The 20,211-nt window shown below is 35.9% G+C and overlaps 1 protein-coding gene across 2 annotated transcripts in view; it reads right to left on the bottom strand.

Annotated features, from left to right (window-relative positions):
* The window catches only part of LOC136029384 (transcription factor kayak-like), a 58,126-nt gene extending 57,728 nt beyond the window's left edge, over nucleotides 1-398 (bottom strand). Inside the window, exon 1 of one of the 2 annotated variants that reach the window (XM_065707710.1) lies at nucleotides 283-398. Coding sequence is in view for 1 of the 2 variants with exons in the window: in XM_065707709.1 (XP_065563781.1) it covers nucleotides 119-125 (7 nt within the window). In the remaining variant the exon portion in view is untranslated. The other variant, XM_065707709.1, reaches the window with a different exon arrangement.
* Between the last annotated feature and the right edge of the window lie 19,813 nt (nucleotides 399-20,211).

A 20,211-nucleotide genomic window follows, 5' to 3' on the forward strand; every position in this document is an offset into this window, starting at 1 on the left:
CTAGTCTAGTCTTATACTGAGGATGTTATAGGCCTAGCAAAATTCATGACTAGCAAACACTGGCTAGGGTAGTGAATAGCCTTTGAGGTGAACATGTGAAATATGAAATGTAACTAACCTTGCATCTTTTTGCACCTACTCAGACAAGACGGTCTACCTAAGCTGTAGAACACTTGGTTAATCTAAAGCCAAACCAGTTTAATATTAGCTTATAATCCATGCAAAATTCTAAAAAAAGCAAATATAGACACTTAACTTTCACAAATAAAAAAGATGACTCACATGAATGTGGTTTGCCAGCTCACTTATTACTCAGAAATTATTTTGTAAAAGAAAACACCTTATGAGTCAGAATGACTACACGCAGCATGAAATCTTGTTGATGATGATAAAAGGCAGCATTGACGTCATTTCTATTTTTAAATTTTCGCAGATACCATCTTCTCTAAATAATAAAGAAAATGCAAAGATGGCACTCAAAACTTAACATCTATAGAAGAGAATTGTCGGGACAGTAAAATAAGAAGAATTTACAGGCTCTAAGACAGAATTGCCACCCCTACTGATTTGCCACTATTTCTAGTGGTTTTTCGTATTGCCTAAGCAAAAATATCACTAAATCAGCACACAAATAACTAGATTATTGAAGAAAATCACTAAACCAACCTAAAAATCACTAAATCTAGTGAGTTTTTAACTGGGCGGTAATCCTGGCTCCAGATGAAGAGACTAATATCGCAGTCACTTGAGCTTAATGCAATTAATCCTCTTAGGCTTGTCACTAGGAAATGCTTCTGTTTGGTTGAAAGTCATGTCATGTAAACATTTTCAATCGATCAAAGGCAATTTTCACTGACAAACAAATGAAAATTAATTGCAATAAACTCTATTCAATCACCTATTCCATCTATTATATGCCCTATTTAAATGAAGTTTTCCAAGTGCTGCCATACTTAATGAACAGTCAATGCGTGGTTTGACAGAGTAGATCCAGAATAGAATCATCTTATTTGGTTACATAACAGACATAACAAACACAGCTGAAACTGGTTAACTAAAAAGATCAAGAAAACTATTTTCCAACCCTCAAATGAAACAAAAATTCAAAAGCAAGTAACGCCAGAACCTATATTTTAATAGCAAAATAATTTCATTCCTAAATATGTTGGAAAAGCAAAGGTCTGTTATAATAATGTCTAGCATTGAAAATATTCTGAGTGTCCACTTAAATAAAAAACTATTTAAAAAGTACTTCACTTCCGCTGTTACAATCGTCTAAAGCAGCAAAAAGTAATAATATCTAAATTATGGATCTGAAATATTGAAATATCTGATGAAAGTATGGATTTGTAAAATATTTTCAGGGGTATAAGGCAGAAACGGAAGTTTTTACAGATGTAGAAAATAAAAAAGGTTTTAAAATGGCTCTGTAGTAGTGCAGCGAGTGTAAAACCTCTGCTTGGTAATACGGGACCCAGAGCTCAAAATCAGCTGCTGCAACCTGCTGCAGGGCGCAAAATTATATTTCGGTGATGAGATTATACGAAACTGTCTCCATAACAATGCAAATAAGATGTAGAAGAAGGTTCTAAAAGACAATCGTAACAGCACCCAATATTAATCTTGAGAGCAGCTTTGAACGACAAAGCATTTGTCTTCTTCATTTTGATCTCTCAGACGAAGTAGGTTATGTGAAGTCAAAACCAGCGACCAATTAATCTACGCCATGATGAGATGGGGAAGTAAACCCCTGATCGCGGAACTTTGGTTAGCTATCGGTTATTGGTTATTGGTTAGATGGTAGGGATAAGTGGGGGAAAAAAGACCTATCAGGATTTCTAACTCTTTTTTCCACAACTAAATTTTACTGATAAGATAAACATATATAGCATTAAACATCCCTCAATCAGCTTTGAATTTAAACGTTTTTCTCACTAGCATTTTTAAAAAATATTATTTTAGTTTTTCTTGCCAAGTTGACTAGGAGGGGAAGTATTCAATAAGACGGATTGTAAATCTATCGCTAAGGTAATTCAAAAGTGAAAATTTTAATGATAAACTTGCCATGCTTCATCACCATTTCTACCCCATAAATGGCACCAAAAAGTATCAATTTTTTATGACATTTTATATTTTACGACGGTATCGTAAGAACGAATTTACAAAATCGAAATAGATATACATTAATTTGCAAATGATCATTCAAACATATCTGCAGAATGTTTTAATATCCCGCCAGCGTCAGAAGAAAAGAAAGCTTACAAACCAAAAGTTCAACTATATTATACTGATTACGTCGTTGACATTGACAAAACTTACTTTTTATGCCAAATTCAAATATGGAAAATTCGCTGATTTTAAATTTTCTCATAAAATTTGCTAGCCTCAGAAAACTTATATAGTTTTATGAATAAGGGGTATATCCACAAAACTGTTGCAGTTGATGGACGTTATATAATGAAATTTAATACGTCTAATAGCCATAAGGCTATTGATAAAAATGGTAAATTTCGTATTTTCCTCAAAAAGAATCGTCAAGATTTTATTTTTCTACTAAGGATGGTTTTATCGAATACGTATTCATAAATTACTGAAAGAACACCGACGAAAATATAAAAATCTAAAGGTGTTAAAAGAACACTAGAGCGATTTCTTGTATTTTATTGTGCAGAAGGATACTGAGGAGGTCTAAAATTCCTCTCTTATTGTGTTACAATAGTTTCAACGAGAAGTTTAGTTTTTAAGTATCAAAGCATTGTGATAAAAAGGTGACCTTAGAAGTGAAGAACGGGGTTTTGGTTCCCCCTCGCTTAGGAAAGTTCTATTTTATTTTCAGAAGAAAATACACCTATACATGCCTTTTTTGAAAGTCAATGCTGTACAGTAATTAAACCTTAGTTGGTGAGAGGGACTAGTACCCTTAATTTTTTGAATGAAAAGGGTATTAAAAATAAGCAGAAATAAAATAAAAAACCGCAAAGACCACAAAGAGCGGTTTTCCACACCAACTCCACAATTTACGCTAAAATTTGTGTACCCTCTCTCCCGCAATACTTACAAAAGAATACATTGACACAAGTTCAACAGGATAATAAGTGGATTTTTCACTGTGGATAATAAGTGGAAATTTTAGTAAAAATGTTCGGAAAGGCAATCGCTCTATCCTGCAAACTGACAACCTTTTCTAATTTGATGCATACAAAATGCAAAATCAGGACTCGAGCTCTCTTCCCAGAGGACATAATTAAAATCCTAGTGCTCTAACCATTCAGCTACAACTACTCTTGTAGCTCTAGAACCTAGCTCTAGCTTGGTGTAGAAAGTAACTTTTGGTTAGCTTACTCATCTTTATTCCAGATAAAGTACAGACAAATACAACTTTGCAGTGCTGTCATTCGAACGGATAGGGCTAGGAGGATGGCTTAGGATTTTCTAGTTCAGCGGCCGACAGGCTGTGATTTGCAAGCTGTGTGTGGCTCTTTCGTCGTCAAAGTATGGCTCTTGAAGAATTCTCTGGTATTTTGATTATTGATTCTCCACAATCAAAATGAGCCACAATAAACAGAATAAACACATCAAAACTTATATTCACAAACCTGTCGGCAAAAACAATTGGAAATTTGAGGTGCTTCGCACAATTTATGTTCACATTTTGACCCACACCCATTTTGGAGTTTTGTTATTGGTTTGTTTCCTAGAAAACAGATTAGCCTGGAAGGGATCATTTTTTGATGACTTATCGGTTTGATTGGGCATTTGATATTTGGAAGATAGTTATTGATAGAAAATCAATAATACGTACGTCTTTATGGATATAATTTTAAACCCTAACTGCGGCTAGTACTACCCTAATAGGTCCTATTAAGAAACATCTTTGACTTTGAATGCTTTTTGTGTCAATAAATAAAAAAAATTACTTTCCATTAAATAATATTTGAAGAAAATATAAAAAATGCATCAAATCAAGGTGGTATCATATTAAATGGATAAAAGACAACACAGACAAATAGTTTGTAGTAACGAACTGTAATTAAGGAGTGACGAGTAAAAATGGTGAGACAGCGGATCAATTTAGAACTATCGAAATACTATACACTGTACTTTAGAGCTTCAGAAGTCATTGGGCCACATGATGGTGCATTCATTCCTATACATGCAAGCAGTCCATACAAAATCAGTGGCTATTTATTAATTTTTTTTTTTTCATTTGTCTATTTGAAACTCGCAAAAACAAAAAAAAAGTATAAAAGGTTGGGTAACGACAGAAAAGATAAAAAACACAAGAGAAGAACACACAATCAGCCGAAAACTTGTATAAGACAACGGTGACAACTGCGCATAAGCCATACCTGAGAGTTCCCTTGTGTCCCGTAATTTTTACTTCGAAACAATCCAAAATACATAAGTCATTCGCAAGAAACTGAGTTTTTTTTTCTATGGTGGGAGACAAAGAAGAAATTTACAAATTTTAGATAATCTATTCGAGTTCTATTAAAATCACCAGTCTTCAAAAGTTGGGGGGAAAATCTGAAGCATAAAGGCCAAAGTGGTCACAAAAAGGTGGAGTAGAGTTTAGGAGCAGGTCTTTTCTACCATCCTTGTTTGCAGTGATTTACTCATAATCAAACTGGACAATTATTTCAAAACAATTATTGATTAAAACAATTGTTTGTTTGGATCTTTACTTTCCAGTCAAATTTGCGGAGTATAGCTTCTCCTCATAAGAAGGCCAGACTAGTTGTAAAGTTTACAAACCCTTCTGCTGTTGAATTCTTCTTAAATCTCTGTCCACTTAATGTCCTTGCAGGTACTTCGTTTACTTTTGCACGGCTACATGTGACACTTCCAATTGTATTTCACCCTCCTACTTTTGCATCCGAAAGCTCTTCATGTAAATCGTTTAAATCAGCTGTTAATCTTCTTTTTTTTTATTTTATTAATCTTCAGTCAATACATTACAAAACATTAGTCTCACAAAAGTTAATAACTTTATCGTCTTCTCCGATAAAGTTTTGACAATTTTCCCAAAGCATCTGCTGGGAGTCCTAAAAATTCAGCCGGAGCGGGTATTGAAATCGGTACTGGGTTTGGAAGTATCTTCTTCTCCAGAGCTACTTTTACCATAGGAAAAAATCATTTTCCTCGAAGAGCCCTTGGCGACGTGACGGCAAATGTCCTTATCAGAATAGTGAACAAAGCGATGATTCTCATCTTAACTCCTGCAAACACGTCTTCCGTTTCACCATCAGCCTATAAATGTTAATGACTATTGAACTAAGAATTACTGAATCTTTTATATATCAAATAATTAATCCTCTCTACTAAAATTCTCTGAACATCCTAATTTTTTCAACTTTATGAAAAAAACTAAATATTCTTTCTTACATTTATTATAAGATAAAACAAAACCATATCTAAACTCATTACCTATACAACATTTTATAATATTTTAAAATTCCTCAAAACATCTTAAAAAAAAGCTGTTAATCTTCTTTGCTTTCAATTTACATTTGCTTAGTGTTTGTAAGTTTACTTGGTCCTGCGTCATTAAATTTCTCGTTGATAAGGCCTGAATTGATCAATGTTCATTGTTGATTTCTAAAGTGATAGCCTTTGCTTATTATTTAGTTCGTAGTCGTTTTTTCGCAGTTTCTTTTTCTTTTCTGAATTTTGTTCTGTTTATTTTTCCTTTCTTTTTAGTGTCAATTTCCATTTTTTTTGGAGTTGCAGATAGGAAATACTGAATTTCCGGTTCAGTCACTAATTAAGTATATATCTATATTTCTAAGCTCTTCATATTGCCTGAGTTGTCTTGAAAATGTAAGAGTCCCTGCCATACCTTCCGTTTGGTCTAATTTCAGCCCCCTGGTTCTACCTTCAAGAGTATGTGATAAAATTCTAGGTTTTGCTCGGGGCTGTCACTCCTTTGTTATATTCAGTTGTATGGTGGCTGATTCTCTAAAAGTTAGTTTTAATTTAAAATTCCTAGAGATGATTTTTATTCATTTATCATATCGTTTTTTCATCCCTATATTTCGGATGTATTTTTCATTAAGCGTTTTTTTTCTTTTTATAGGTGTATTTATAAAAAAAATTCTTGTTGGTTCTGGGTTTAAACAGACTGGATGATCCAGATAGTCCGGGAGGTGTGGTTCCCCCCCCCCCAACAGGCTAGTCTAGTCTTCCGTCCCTAGTTAAACACAGGAGAAATATGACTGCTGTCTCCTCATCTCGGTAGTCAGGTGAAAATGACCGGAAATACCTATCCCAATTCTGGCTAGGCCAAACCTTGGAGGGGGCCTTTAGGAACTGCAGACCTGTATGGTTAAATGTATTGCCATGAAAGGTCCAAATGCAAGTCAATGTAAAGAGCCCAACCCATGCTACGGCATTCCCAGCAAGCGATGCGTTGAAGGTTTTATCGGTGCCTTCTCCAAAAAATCGGCAAGCTGAGGTACTTTTTTGGAAGCGTAGATAGCCCCTTAGTGTAGGGTGCTAGAACGTCTGTTCAATGAAATGCCTGACGTCGCTGGTCACTGGGAAATTTCGGCGCTACAACAGAGACATTATGTGCTTTTAAGAACCTCGAATCATCAGCATTGTGGAAGGCCCAGAGGTTAGAACTCCTTAGGACGACTCTTCATTCTCCTTTTTCAACTCTGGATGCCTTGATAAATCTGCGTATTTTGGAGTGGGCATCATCTTAAGCCCCCTCGCATCGAGATCATTTCTCGAGTGAGACCCTCTTTCACATAGAGTAGCTAGAGTGCGATTCAAAGGCCGCCTATTCAACATAGACTGATATGGAGCAAAACAGGCTGGAGCTATAGTTTTGCCCCAGCCTGAGACGCACCAGAGAGCAAAGCAAATCTTTTGTAGCAACTTCGAACTTTTACACTTAAGAAGATCAAAAAATGAAACCTTACTTTGGTTGGAGATGACTTTAACGTTAGAATCAGCAGAAAAGTTTCCAATGCTGAGTCTGGCATTGGCCATTTGGTCCTGAAACAAGATGTAGCAGGTGACCGAGGCTTCTTCAGTTTGCCATGACGAATGATTTTGTTATTGCCAATTCTCTATTTAATCGCATCCTCAGAGATAGAGCTACGTGATATTCTAGGTTGACAAGAGATAGTAGAATAAAAAGCCAGATTGATTACATCCTCATGTCCCACCGTTGGGAATCGATGGCTACAAATAATAGATCGTATACTTGAGCAGCTAGTGGTTCAGAATATGGGTCAGATTATCTTCTAGTCAAGCTAGATCTAAAGTTGCAATTAGCAGCATGCCACAAGAAGAAACCTCCGTGAAGATCCGACATCAATCGCTTTGGTGATCCTAATATACGACAGGAATTCAGCTTAGAAATCTCTAATCGATTTGAAGTGCTCCAAGCGCAAATGACCGACGAGAAACCCCAAAGCTTGGAGGAAGAGTGGGTAACCATAAGCAGTACAATCCACGAGGCCGCAAAAACTACGATAGGATACCGTAAAAGACTGTTCAAAAACAGAATGTTAACATGCGCAGTCCAGCTGGCTGAGCGTAAACAACAGATTTAAGAGAGTAAATCGCATTTTTCAAGCACCTGAAAAGAGTATGCCACCATTTGGCTAAAAATGATAAGAACCATGACTGGAGGAAAATTGCCAAAGACATGGAAGCTACTGCCTCCAGATGTGATGCCAGGAAGATGTATCAGTTCCCAAAATCAATTAGGAGTAAATCGCTCAAAACTACTATTACGTCTGTTGAAAATGAAAACACAAGCTACTCTTGAAAAAATCTGAAATAATCCATCACTGGAATCAGCACTTCGACAAACTACTTAGCCAGCACCAACTCTCCGCAGTAATGGATCATAATCAGTGTAACCATAACCCAAACAGTAGCCCTGATGACCTGCAGGAACCGAGCCCACCCAGTAGCATCTACAAAGACGTGATAATGGCTCCCCCCACGTTAGATGAAATCTGACAAGCGAGCAATTGTCTGAACAGTAATAAAGCTCCTGGTCCCAATACTATTTTGGAAGAACTTTGCAAGTGTGGAGGGACAGCACTTGTCAGCAGGCTGCACGAACTAACCTGCCCTATATGGGAAGAAGAGGTGGCTCCGCAGGATTGAGGAGACTCTATCATTCTTCCAGTCTTCAAAATAGGGCTAAGAACAAATTGTAGCAATTATCTTGGGATCTCCCTCATCTGCATTGCTGCTAAAGTATTTTTCATAGCGCTACACTATCTCTTTTATGTCCCGCACAACGTGAAGACAAGGCCCAATCAAGGAGGATTTTGACCAGGCATGGAAAACATCAACCATCTATTAGTCTTAAGACAAATCCTTGAACATAGGACAAAACACCAGTTTTGCCCTGTGCAAATAGATGCCAACAGTACATCTATTCATAGACTTCATAATAGCTTTTGACTCGGCTCTAAGGGCTGGAATGTGGAAGGCCATGACAGAATATAAAGTTCCAAACAAGATACTCAGACTTATTAAAGCATATTACCAGCGTACGCGATCCCAAATTCAGGTAGGTGGGGAGCCCTCCTTGATGCTCCAAATTAATTTGGTTTCCGACAGGGATTTTGGTGTATATTATGTTCCGTCTTATTTATTTTCGTAATTTACTGGATCATGACCAGAGCAATGAAGCTTCTAAGGCGTTGATGTAAGTCGGAATTTTCCGATCACCAATCTGGACTACGCTGACAAAATTAGCTTATTAGCTGAATCTCATTCAGAAGCTCAATCCATGCTATCAAAAGTAGCCTAAGAATCCTCACTGGTGGGCTTAAAGATAATCTCCTTGAAATCAAAAGTCATGTTGTCTGGTATATCATCTCAAGACCCCCCAATCTTACCTAAGCAGTCGTTCATAGACGAGGTATATGAATTCAAGTACCTAGGCTCTCTGGTGGACCCAATAGAAGGATGCACATCAGAAATTCAGTCACAAATTGCTTGAGCAACTAGAGTCTTCGCCCAGTTAAACCACTCTCTATGGAACCAGAAAAATGTCTTTTTGAAAACAAGGATAAGGATATTTCAGCCTCTCGTTCTGTCTGTCCTATACGGCTATGAGACATGGGTTCTGAAAGCACCCGACATACAAGCCCTCAACGCATTCGGCCGCTCATATCCAAAGAGAATCCTAGGCATCAAACCCTTTGATCGAGTCAGCAATGATTAACTCCGAAAAATAGTCCATTAACATTATGATTTGGCTACTATAATCAAACAAAGATGACTCCAAAGGTTCTGCCACGCACTTCGCTACCCACAGCATATCTTCGTCAATAAGGCTCTCAGGTGTACGCCTCTTCAGGGATGGAAAAAGTGACACGGAGGACAGAAAAATACGTGGGTCACGTGCATCCAGACGGACCTAGAGCCACTCGGTGGCTAAAAGAAGTATGGACGAAGATAGGAGAAGTCCTGTCTTGAATTGATAGAGCAATTCACGATTGAACGTGACTCTTGGCTTACCACAATGATGAAGCTACTGGACACCAGGTGCTGAAATGCTGGAATTCTGCTTCAAGTGCAAGTAAAAGTAAGTATAAAAAAAGATAATGGTTTACAAATGTCTAAAGATTCTTCAGACTCAACAACGTCTGTTAAAACACTAAACAAACTTTTCAATGCATGGAAGCAACTGACCTTAGGTTGAAGTCCAAACCGGACCGCTGGCATTTAACAAGTCTCTGTTAAATTGCCAATTATTAAAAGTTGAAATTGTTTCGAAAACATGTTAGTCACAGTAATAGGTCGGTAAGATGTACCTTCAGAAAAAGGCTTTTCTTTTTTAAGTATTTCGGAGATATAAGACCGAGATTATACGCAATAGGAACGATACCATTACAATAAATACTTGATAATAATGAAAGAAAATTAATGAGTTTTTTTTCAGACCAAATTGTACATGCAGGACACATACACCGTTTTAACCCTTAGACTTTTTCTTTCTCCAGCTCTTGAATTACGGAACAATCATTTTTTAAAATAACAACAAATATACAATGTACAGGCTTGCCCATCTTTTCAAACATCTCACTTTCAAATTTGTTGGAGGCACTCATATTACGGGGTCTAAATTAATTTCGAAAAATAAGAGCACTTCTCTTTCTCATGAATTAAATAAAAAAAAGAGGTTTTTTTAACTGAAAGTAAGGAGCAACATTAAAACTTAAAACGAACAGAAATTACTCCGTATATGAAAGGGGCCGTTCCCTCCTCAACGCCCTACTCTTTACGCTAAAGTTTGACTCTTTCTCTCAACTCTACTTTTTAAAACAGTAAAAAATTTAGCGTAAAGAGCTGGACGCTGAGGAGGGAACAGCCCTTTTCATACACGGAGTAATTTCTGTTCGTTTGAAGCTTTAATGTCGCTCCTTACTTTCAGTTAAAAAAAACATGTTTTTTGTGGCATTTGGTATTAACCAAGTGACATATAGCAATCGCAAATTCTGTCGGTCTGTCGGTCCCGGTTTTGCTACTTTAGGCAATTCCAGGTAAGCTAGGATGATGAAATTTGGCAAGCGTATCAGGGACCGGACCAGATTAAATTATAAATAGTCATTTTCCCGGTTTGACCATCTGGGAGGAGTGGGGGGCCCGTTAATTGGGAAAAAATAGAAAAATTGAAGTATTTTTAACTTACGAACGGTTGTTCAGCTCTTTACCAAATTTGATGTTTGGAAGGATATCGTGTCTCAGAGCTGTTATTTTAAATCCCAACTGGATCTTGTGACATTGGGGGGGGAGTTGGGGGGGGGGAACCTAAAATCTTGGAAAACACTTAGAGTGGAGGGATCGGCATGAAACTTGGTGGGAAAAATAAGCACAAGTCCTAGATACATGATTGAAATAACCGGAATGGATCTGCTCTCTTTGGGGTAGTTGGGGGGGGGGGCAATTCTGAAAAATTAGAAAAATGAGGTATTTTTAACTTACGAACGGGTGATCGGATTTCAAAGAAATTTGATATTTTGAAGGATATCGTGTCTCAGAGCTTTTATTTTAAATCCCGAACAGATCTGGTGACACTGGGGGGAGAGTTGGAAGGGGGAAACCTAAAACTTGGAAAACACTTAGAGTGGAGGGATCGGGATGAAACTTGGTGGGAAAAATAAGCACAAGCCATAGATACATGATTGACATAACCAGAACGGATCCGCTCTCTTGGGGGTAGATGGGGGGGGGGGGTTAATTCTGAAAAATTAGAAAAAATGAGGTATTTTTAACTTACGAACGGGTGATCGGATCTCAATGAAATTTGATATTTAGAACGATATCGTGTCTCAAAGCTCTTATTTTAAATCCTGACCGGATCTGGTGACATTGGGGGGAGTTTGGGGTGGGGGAACCTAAAATCATGGAAAACGCTTAGATTGGAGGGATCGGGATGAAACTTGGTGGTAAAAATAAGCAGAAGTCTTAGATACGTGATTTACATAATTGGAACGGATCAGCTCTATTGGGGGAGGGGAGTTAATTCTGAAAAATTAGAAAAAATAACGTATTTTTAACTTATGAAGGAGTGATTGGATCTTCATGAAACTTCATTTTTAGAGGGGGAGGGCAGTTGAGGGGAACCGGCAATCTTAGAAAATACTTAAAGCGGTGAGATCAGGATGAAACTGAATGGGAAGAATAAAAACCTGTCTAAGACACGTGACTGACATAATCGGACCGGATCTGCTCTCTTTGGTGGAGTTGGGGGTGGGCGGTAATTTTGAAAATTGAGGTATTTGTAACTTACGAAAGGGTGACCAGATCTTAATGAAATTGAATATTTAGAAGGGTCTTGCGCTTTAAAGCTCTAATTTTAAATTGCGACCAGATCCTGTGACATTGGGGGGAGTTTGAGGGGGAAACCGGAATTCTTGGAAAACGTGAAAATTGAGGTATTTTTATTTTACGAATAGGTGATCGGATCTTAATGAAATTTGATATTTAGAAGGAATTCATGTCTCAGAGCTCTTATTTCAAATCCCGACCAGATCTTTTGACACTGGGGGGAGTTGGAGGGGGAAATCTTGGAAAACACTTGGAGTGGAGGAATCGGGATGAAGCTTGGTGGATAGAATAAGCAAATATCCTTGATACGTGATTGACGGAATCGTACTGGATTTGCTCTCTTTGGGGGAGTTGGGGGGAGGGGTTCAGTGATTTGGCGAGTTTGGTGCTTCTGGACGTGCTAGGACGATGAAAATTGGTAGGCGTGTCAGGGAGCTGCACAAATTGACTTGATAAAGTCGTTTTCCCAGATTCGACCATCTGGGGGGGCTAAAGGGAGAGGAAAAATTAGAATTTTTTTTAGTTATTTATAACATACGAGTGGGTGATCGGATCTTATTTAGAAGTACATCGTGACTCAGAGCTCTTATTTTAAATCCTGACCGGCATTAAGCCTCTTATTTTCCTTTTAAATCAGTCTATTGATTCATAGAATTTTGCTAGAGCTCATAGCATATGATCTCTTGGCTCTTAGCTCTTCTTGCCTCGTCACAAGTGCCATATGAGCTCTTAGCTCTTGTTTTTATTCCATTTCTGAACATTTCGAATTAATGCATGTTTTGATTTTAGCTCTCCGCACATGAATAATTAAAACGAAATTTGCATATTAATTTATTTTTTTGGCTAAATGGCTTTCTCATAGTTTTGATCGGACAATTTTGAGAAAAAGGGAGCGAGGGAGTAGGCCTAGTTACCTTCCAAGTTTTTGGTTATTTAAAAAGGCAACTAGAACTTTTAATTTTTTACAAACGTTTTTATTAGTTAAAATGTACGTAACTTACGAATTAACTTACGGAACGAGCTTCTATAATCGTATGTTTTTATTACTTATATGAGGGGGTGCACCCCCTCGTCAATACTTAACTCTTTACACTAACGCTTAAATTTTGTCCCAATTCCTTAAGAATGACCCCTGAATCACAAAGGCCATTGAATAAATAGTTGAAATTAATAAAATTACTTTAGCGTAAAGAACAAGGTATTAGGAGGAGGTGAACCCCTCATATGCGCAATAATTTCTGTTGGTTTTAATTTCTTTTCGTTGCTTCTTACTTTCAGCTGAAAAAACTTTTTCATTTTTTTCATAGTTTTTCAAACAAATGCTAAAAAATCCTGTTTTGGACATTTTCTTCCATAATTTTCTTCCAAAAAATTTCCTCATGGACATTTTTTTCCACCATGACCAATTCCTTCATGGAAAGTTCCCCCCGCATAAATATTCCACATTTTTGTAGATAGGAGCTTGAAAGTTCCACTGTAGGGTTCTCTGATACGCTAAATTTGATGGTGTAATATTTATTAAGATCCTATGACTTTTAAGGGGTGTTTCCCCCTATTTTTGTAAAATAAGGCCAAGTTTCTCAGGCTCGTAGCTTTCGATGAGTAAGTCTAAACTTGATGAAACTTATATATCTAAAATCAGCATTAAAATGCTTCTTTTGATGTAACTATTGTTATAAAAATTCCGTTTTTTAGAGTTTTTGTTACTATTGAGTGGGGTTGCTCGTTATTACAGTGCGTTACTACGAACTCTTTGATTATATGCTTTGTCTTTTGCAATTATTTTAGCTTTAGCCACCTTGAGAATAACCCGATGCACTTTCATTTATGATTTCATTTAGGGATTTTCAAACTATCTATAATGTTATATGATCTGACTTTGTTTAAATTATTGCGACTAGTTGGTTAAGATTTTGAAGACAAATGTCAATGAAGATGTCTAAGTAGAGTTAGGTTTATACATTAATTTCAGAAAATGTTATCAATGCTTAAAATTCTTCGTACTATAGGCAGAAATGTTCTGAATTTTGGATAATGCTAATGGTCGTTTTCACAATTAAAAATTTGCATTACTAGTCATTGATAGTAAGACGGGCTAGACCAATGAGACGCCTAACAAGCCAGTCTTTCATTTTTGTATGCTGCTTAGCAATTTTTCAGTTGCAAAACCAGATTAGCAATTCAGTTATCAATAAGATTCTAAAGCTAGATTGATGCCGTTGCCTTACCTAACTCGCGAAAACATAAAATAAAATCAGAACTCATCAGAATCATAAATAAAAGTAGATGGCAGTACTTTGTGACCCGTGAGGAAATCATTTTTCCTTGGATCTCCTAATTTTCGTACTTATCAATCTAACCAGATATTTTAGCAATGAAAGGAAGAAGGCCAGGGAGCGAACGCTCGTCTTTAGTGGTGTTTGATTCTAGTCTAACTTCAGTTTTAAATGGGAATCAGGCAAAAAAAGCCTTCCCTCGTAAAAATTTGGTTAAAACAAAATTTTCCATAAATACTAATGTTATTGGTACAAATAGTCGAATATTTAACCAATGAGAAAAATCTTCCTTTGCTGAATTTCTTATTTTTCTATTTATCATTCTAAGAAGATATTTTGGTAATGGGGGAGGAGGTCTGAGAGCGACCTCTCGTCTTAAGTTGTGTTAGATTTTAATCCAGCCTCATTTTTAAATGGGAATCAGGCAAACAAAAAACCTTCCTAGAACATCTATTGTCCCCTTGCAAAAATTTGGTTAACACGAAAATTTCCATAAATACTAATATTATTGGTGCAAATATTCGAATATTTAAGCCACGAGAAAAATCTTCCTTTGCTGAATTTCTTATTTTTCTATTTATCATTCTAAGAAGATATTTTGGTAATTGGGGAGGAGGTCTGAAGTGACCTCTCGTCTTAAGTAGTGTTAGATTTTAATCCAGCCTCATTTTTAAATGGGAATCAGGCAAACAAAAAACCTTTCAAGAACATCTATTGTCACCTTTAAAAATTTGGTTAACACAAAAATTTCCATAAATACTAGTGTTATTGGTACAAATTATTGAATATTTAACCCATGAGAAAAAGCTTACTTTGCTGAATCTCTTATTTTCCTATTTATTATTCTAAGAAGATATTTTGTTAATGGGCAGGGGGTATGAGTGCAACCTCTCCTCTCAAGTAGTGTTAGATTTTAATCCAACTTCATTTTTAAATGGTAATCAGGCAAACAAAAAGCCTTCCTAGAATATCTATTACCCCCTCGTAAAAATTTGGTTAACACAAAATTTTCTATAAATACTAATGTTATTGATACAAATATTCCAATATTTAAGGCAGGAGAAAAATCTTCCTTCGAATGTATAATATACTTTCGTATTTAATATTGGGTATAATGGCTCTCTGCCGCGATTTTGCATAATGGCTCTCTCAAAGAAATTACAGCTAACTTTAATGCACTTTATTGTGTTTAATTTTGAGCAATTGATATAAAAAGTTCTCAGTAATATAGTATACACCGTACTGGACTGACTGATAGTATTGATTTGCATGAACTTTACGTACATTTGTAGGAACAAATAGACAAGACTTCAGATTTAAATTACGGTATTATTACTAGGGTACTTTAACATTTAGGTTGTTACGAATAGGGACTGATATCATCCTAGCTTAGGTCGTTTTGGTGCAGGTAAGTTAGATAACAATAAAACAGGCCACTACTGTTTTGTGGGTGCTATAACTTATTAATACCAATACAGTGTTTGGCTATACAGTGTCAAGTCAAGGTTGAAACAATTATTCTGAGGTTTTGGTTTCACCCCTTTCCTAATCGCAGGGCTCAAAAGATCCTAGTTAAAATAACTCAATGATTGTCGCATTTTCTAAAAAAGATTCAAATTGGCTTAGAGTCCACCACAACGATAGGGGAGCATCCTACCAAGGTCTGTGTAAGGCATATATTCATACACATTTTGTGATAAAAAGGCAAGAAGTATAAAAAAGTTGTCGGTGGTGTCGCCAGAATCCCATAAATTGCTAAAGATAGTCTTTTTCGACCAGCCGTCTTGGGCTAAAGGGAAAGCAGATCATCCGTGGTTGGGGTGGGAGGATGTCGTAAAGAAAGATTTGAGAGAAATGGGAGCTTATTGGTAGGGTGTAAAGAGATAGGCTTTGAATAGATTAGAATGAAGGAAGAGTATGCGTAGCTGTGATGGCCTCAGGCAGCTTGGTGCTGCGGTGAGCTGTTAGCAGTAGTACTAGTATTTTCCGATTCACAAAAGTTAAAAATTCTGAAATCCTAAGTGTTTAACCCTTGACAATATCGACTATTTGACTGTAAGCAGTGCAACCATCTGAGCAGATATTCTGTTGAAGAAACACTATTCTTAAGTGTTAGGCTTTACATCTTTGGTAGCATATTTTATTTTTCATTACAGTCCAAATAAACAAAATTATCTTAAAGCAATAAAGGGGCTCAGAATTTGCACAATACGTAGAAATCTGGCTGAGGTAGATTTTATAAGAAGATCAGTCAACAGCTGTTTTAAGAAGCTGTATTTAACATCAGAAGTCCTGTTTTCTGTTCTTCAAGAAAGTTGAAACAGTAAAATAAAAGGAAATCTGTTTTATTTTTCACCTGTTTCAGTTTCTTTTTTTTAACCATCCGATTTTTTGAAAAAAAAAAACAGAATATTGTCAGAACAAAACTAACAAAACCAGAAATAAGAGTAAGGCCCCAGTCCACACCCTTTAAAGGTCGGACCGTGATTTGCACTGTATTGGAAACAGTTTGTCTTTCCAGCTATTCTTTCCGTTTGTCATAGTATCAACAACAGCACAGCAACAAAACAATTTAACAATCAGGATACAAAAATAAGAGCTACAGCAATTAAGAGTGGAATAATCCTCATTCTAAGACCCTCTAAAATGCCCGAGTGTCAATGGTGCTTTACTAAAACTTATATGTATTTCGAATAGTCTGGTTTTTACTTGTCAAAACATAAACAATAACAAAAATAAAATCCCAATAATAGCAAAGATTAGCGAGGGAAAAATGTTTCCATAGACTATTATGTTTTAATTTAGTCTCATTATTTTAAAAGGACACCTTTTTTCTCAACTTTTCCTTTTTATTCTATTTTACTGAAGCAAATAGAAAATTTGTGCCTAAATAGACATTTGAATGTTTTCAATTTTTTTTTTTAGATTTTTTACGTAATATCTTGAATTGAACCTTCAATGATTTTTATATATACACTTGAAAGGAATTTGTTTAAAAGGAAGAACTTGTAGTCCCGAATATTTGGTCATGCAGTACATTCTTTGGCAATTTAGATTTTAATATTGTCAACTGAAAGTTCAAAAGTTTTAATCCTTATTTATTGCAAAATCTATTGTCAACTGAAAGTTCAAAAGTTTTAATCCTCATTTATTGCAAATTTATCTTATTGTATAAAGTTTTCATTTTAGGTTTCCCGTCTTTAGATTTCTATTCCCTAGCAGAACTATAGATGCAAATTTACTCTATATCGAAGTAATGAAACTAGATGGATAGTTTAAAACATACGGACATTTACTCCTGAAATTTTCATCCATTTTTAATTTTCCATGTTTGAATAGTAAAAGAGAAGCTCTAGAGAAGTTTATAATATTTCCAGTGGTTTTCCAGAAAAAAACTATTCCTCTTTTTTACTCATACTGAACAGGGTGTCAAAACAAAACTGTCCGGGGAAGTAAACTTTTTCAGAATAATTTTACGTCGTACTCTGAACGAACATTAAACTATCTCTAATCGAACGGTCAAACAAAAATTCTGTGCCTCTTCTAGTTTTCTTGGAGATAATTCTGGAAAAATCGATCTCGAATGCCTTATTTCAATTTTTTCGGTTAATTTCTGAAATTTTTGATTAGATGCCATCTTATATTTTAAACAAGAAGTTCTGTGAAAGTGCGCAAGATGACACAAGTTCTTTTGTATTCAAAACTGCTTTGTTTACTTAGAAATTAATGCCAAGGTTGTCAGGACGCATCGATTTTTTTTATATGCTAGAGGTAATTCTTTTTCTTGACAAGGTAGAATATCTCCACAAAGCGAGTAAACAGATATTGATTTTCTAAGAATTGGAGCTGACATTGGTTTTCCAAAAAATAAATTCCTCATTTGACTTTTTCTATTTTAAGTTTTTATTTTGCAAATTCCCTACATTCTGTCTAAGTAAAATCTACTAGCCTTGAATATAAACGTTTTAGAAATGAAGTAACTTTGAATACCTTTGAATACTGATGAAATTTCATAATATATCTTCGAAAACATAAGCAAAACTTTCCTCTCTCCCATAGTTTTTCTGGTAAATCCTGAGTAAATGTAAATCATAGTAAATCCTGATTTTGAAACGCAGAACTTCAGTTTCTTTTTTTTTTTACTTCATTCTAAAATTGGTGATTTTGATATTAATTATATTTTAGACGATATAAAGAGGAAACAGAACATGCACTCTTTTATATCTGAAAATCAAACGTGTACTAAGAAATGAAAGTTCACACGATGAACCGTTTTTGAATGTCCAGTAAATAATGCCCAGTATTAATACAAGTAAAAATAAAACAATACGGATGAAGAGTTGGATGATTAGTTTGTATATACTGAAGTTATTTTAGAAGTCCTCTAATTAAAGGTTGACTTAACAAATATTAACTTATAATAACCAACATTAAAGCAAATAAAGCAAACGTGATACAGAAGTATTCAAATTTATTTTTCGTCCTATATAGTTGCATATGTTGATCCGCAGCTGTGACCCATTTTTCACAGTTCCTGCAACGCTCCACGAGTCCTTAACATCGGAGGTCTTGTTTGCACTAAGAATAAAAAAAGAATAAAAAAATTGTTCCTGCATTTTGTTTTGTCTCATCGAAGTCCCTATGGTTCGGTCTACTTACCCTGTGGTTTTATGCTGATTTAAGGAATACAATTATTGGCCCATTTTTCGGTTTCATGAATCGATAAAACATAATTTTTTTTTTATTTTTACCTCTTAGATATGTTTGGCCAATGTAAATCCTCAGTAACTTGCAAGCAGACCAAGTTCATATTGTAACATTTAAATGACAGCATTATGTGGTTGATGACCAATAGGAATTTTTAATTGAGAGTTTAAGGCTAAGGCTCTCCCATCACCTTCAGGAGGCAGATTTTGAACCCATATAACAAAACTCAAGATAGACGTGACGAGAAGATTAGCCTTTTCGTAACGTTCATACCCCTCCTACTCCATAGTCATTTGTTGAGCTAGCCAATGGCAGGCTAAGCTTTGGTAGGTCTATCTTAAATCCCATGCGAAACAAAAACTTTAGTACTTATCAGCGACTCCAGCTGATTGAGCTTTTTCACCCACTACCCTCATAACAGGTTCTCAGTTAAAGTATAAAGAAGCGTTCTCTTTGGTTGAAAGATTCTTTGTCTTAGGGATGCTTATTGTGAGAACTGTCTCACTACTGGCATTCGTTGCTGTTTATATCATATTTTGTGCTTTCCAGGCTGGGCCTGCTCGTAAAGCACCATCGTCACCATGCTCGATGTCAGCAATGATTTTTGATGGTGAGATGGCAACACCTTTATCTTGTTTCAATACTTTCTGATTATTCAATGTATCATTTAGTTGAAAGGAATTGGTTCAGATATCTATATAGTGGAGTCTATATAGTGGAGGAAAGATACGAGAAAAAATGGTTAAACCTCAGATTGCAACAGATTTTTTTTACACCAAAATCTATAGAAAAATCAGCTGAATTAAACAAAAAATCCACCAAAATCTCTCTTGCACAAGTGTCTCAAATTGTCCCTTGAAGGGGGAAATGAGGGTAGAAATCTATTTTTGTGTTTGTAAATATTTTGGAGTTTAAATAGTCAGTTCCTATCAAATCATGCATGCTGACTCCAAATCTGAATTCAGGTTTCCATTTTCCCGTATCCTTATACCCATTTCCACCCTAAAATGACGGGGAGGGGGATCAAAACTCAAAATTCAGAGGTTGTCGTATTTTTCGACCGTTTCCTATGAAATGAATGGTGGCGAATTCAAAAATAAAGGTCAAAACTTAATTTTATGTAGTCAAGCACCTCATTTTATCTAAAACAGTTGTGAATATTTTCCTAGGTGAACAAGGTGTTTTATCATTTTTGGTCGATTCGCCACTTCCTATCAACCGAGGAATAACACCTTAGAATATGAGTCTCAAAGAGTTTAACCTTAAAACCAGTTTGTTTTCTAGTATCCCCTCCCCCCTCCAGTTTGCGGTGTTCATTAGTTAGTACCATTCTTTAGCTGATCTAATCACTGGAGCCGTCAACCATAGTACTTTCTTCCGCCATAGAAACAGAAAGGAAGACCGTGCGATAGCACAA

This window comes from Artemia franciscana, chromosome 7, assembly GCF_032884065.1.
Source record: "Artemia franciscana chromosome 7, ASM3288406v1, whole genome shotgun sequence".
NCBI lineage: Eukaryota > Metazoa > Arthropoda > Branchiopoda > Anostraca > Artemiidae > Artemia > Artemia franciscana.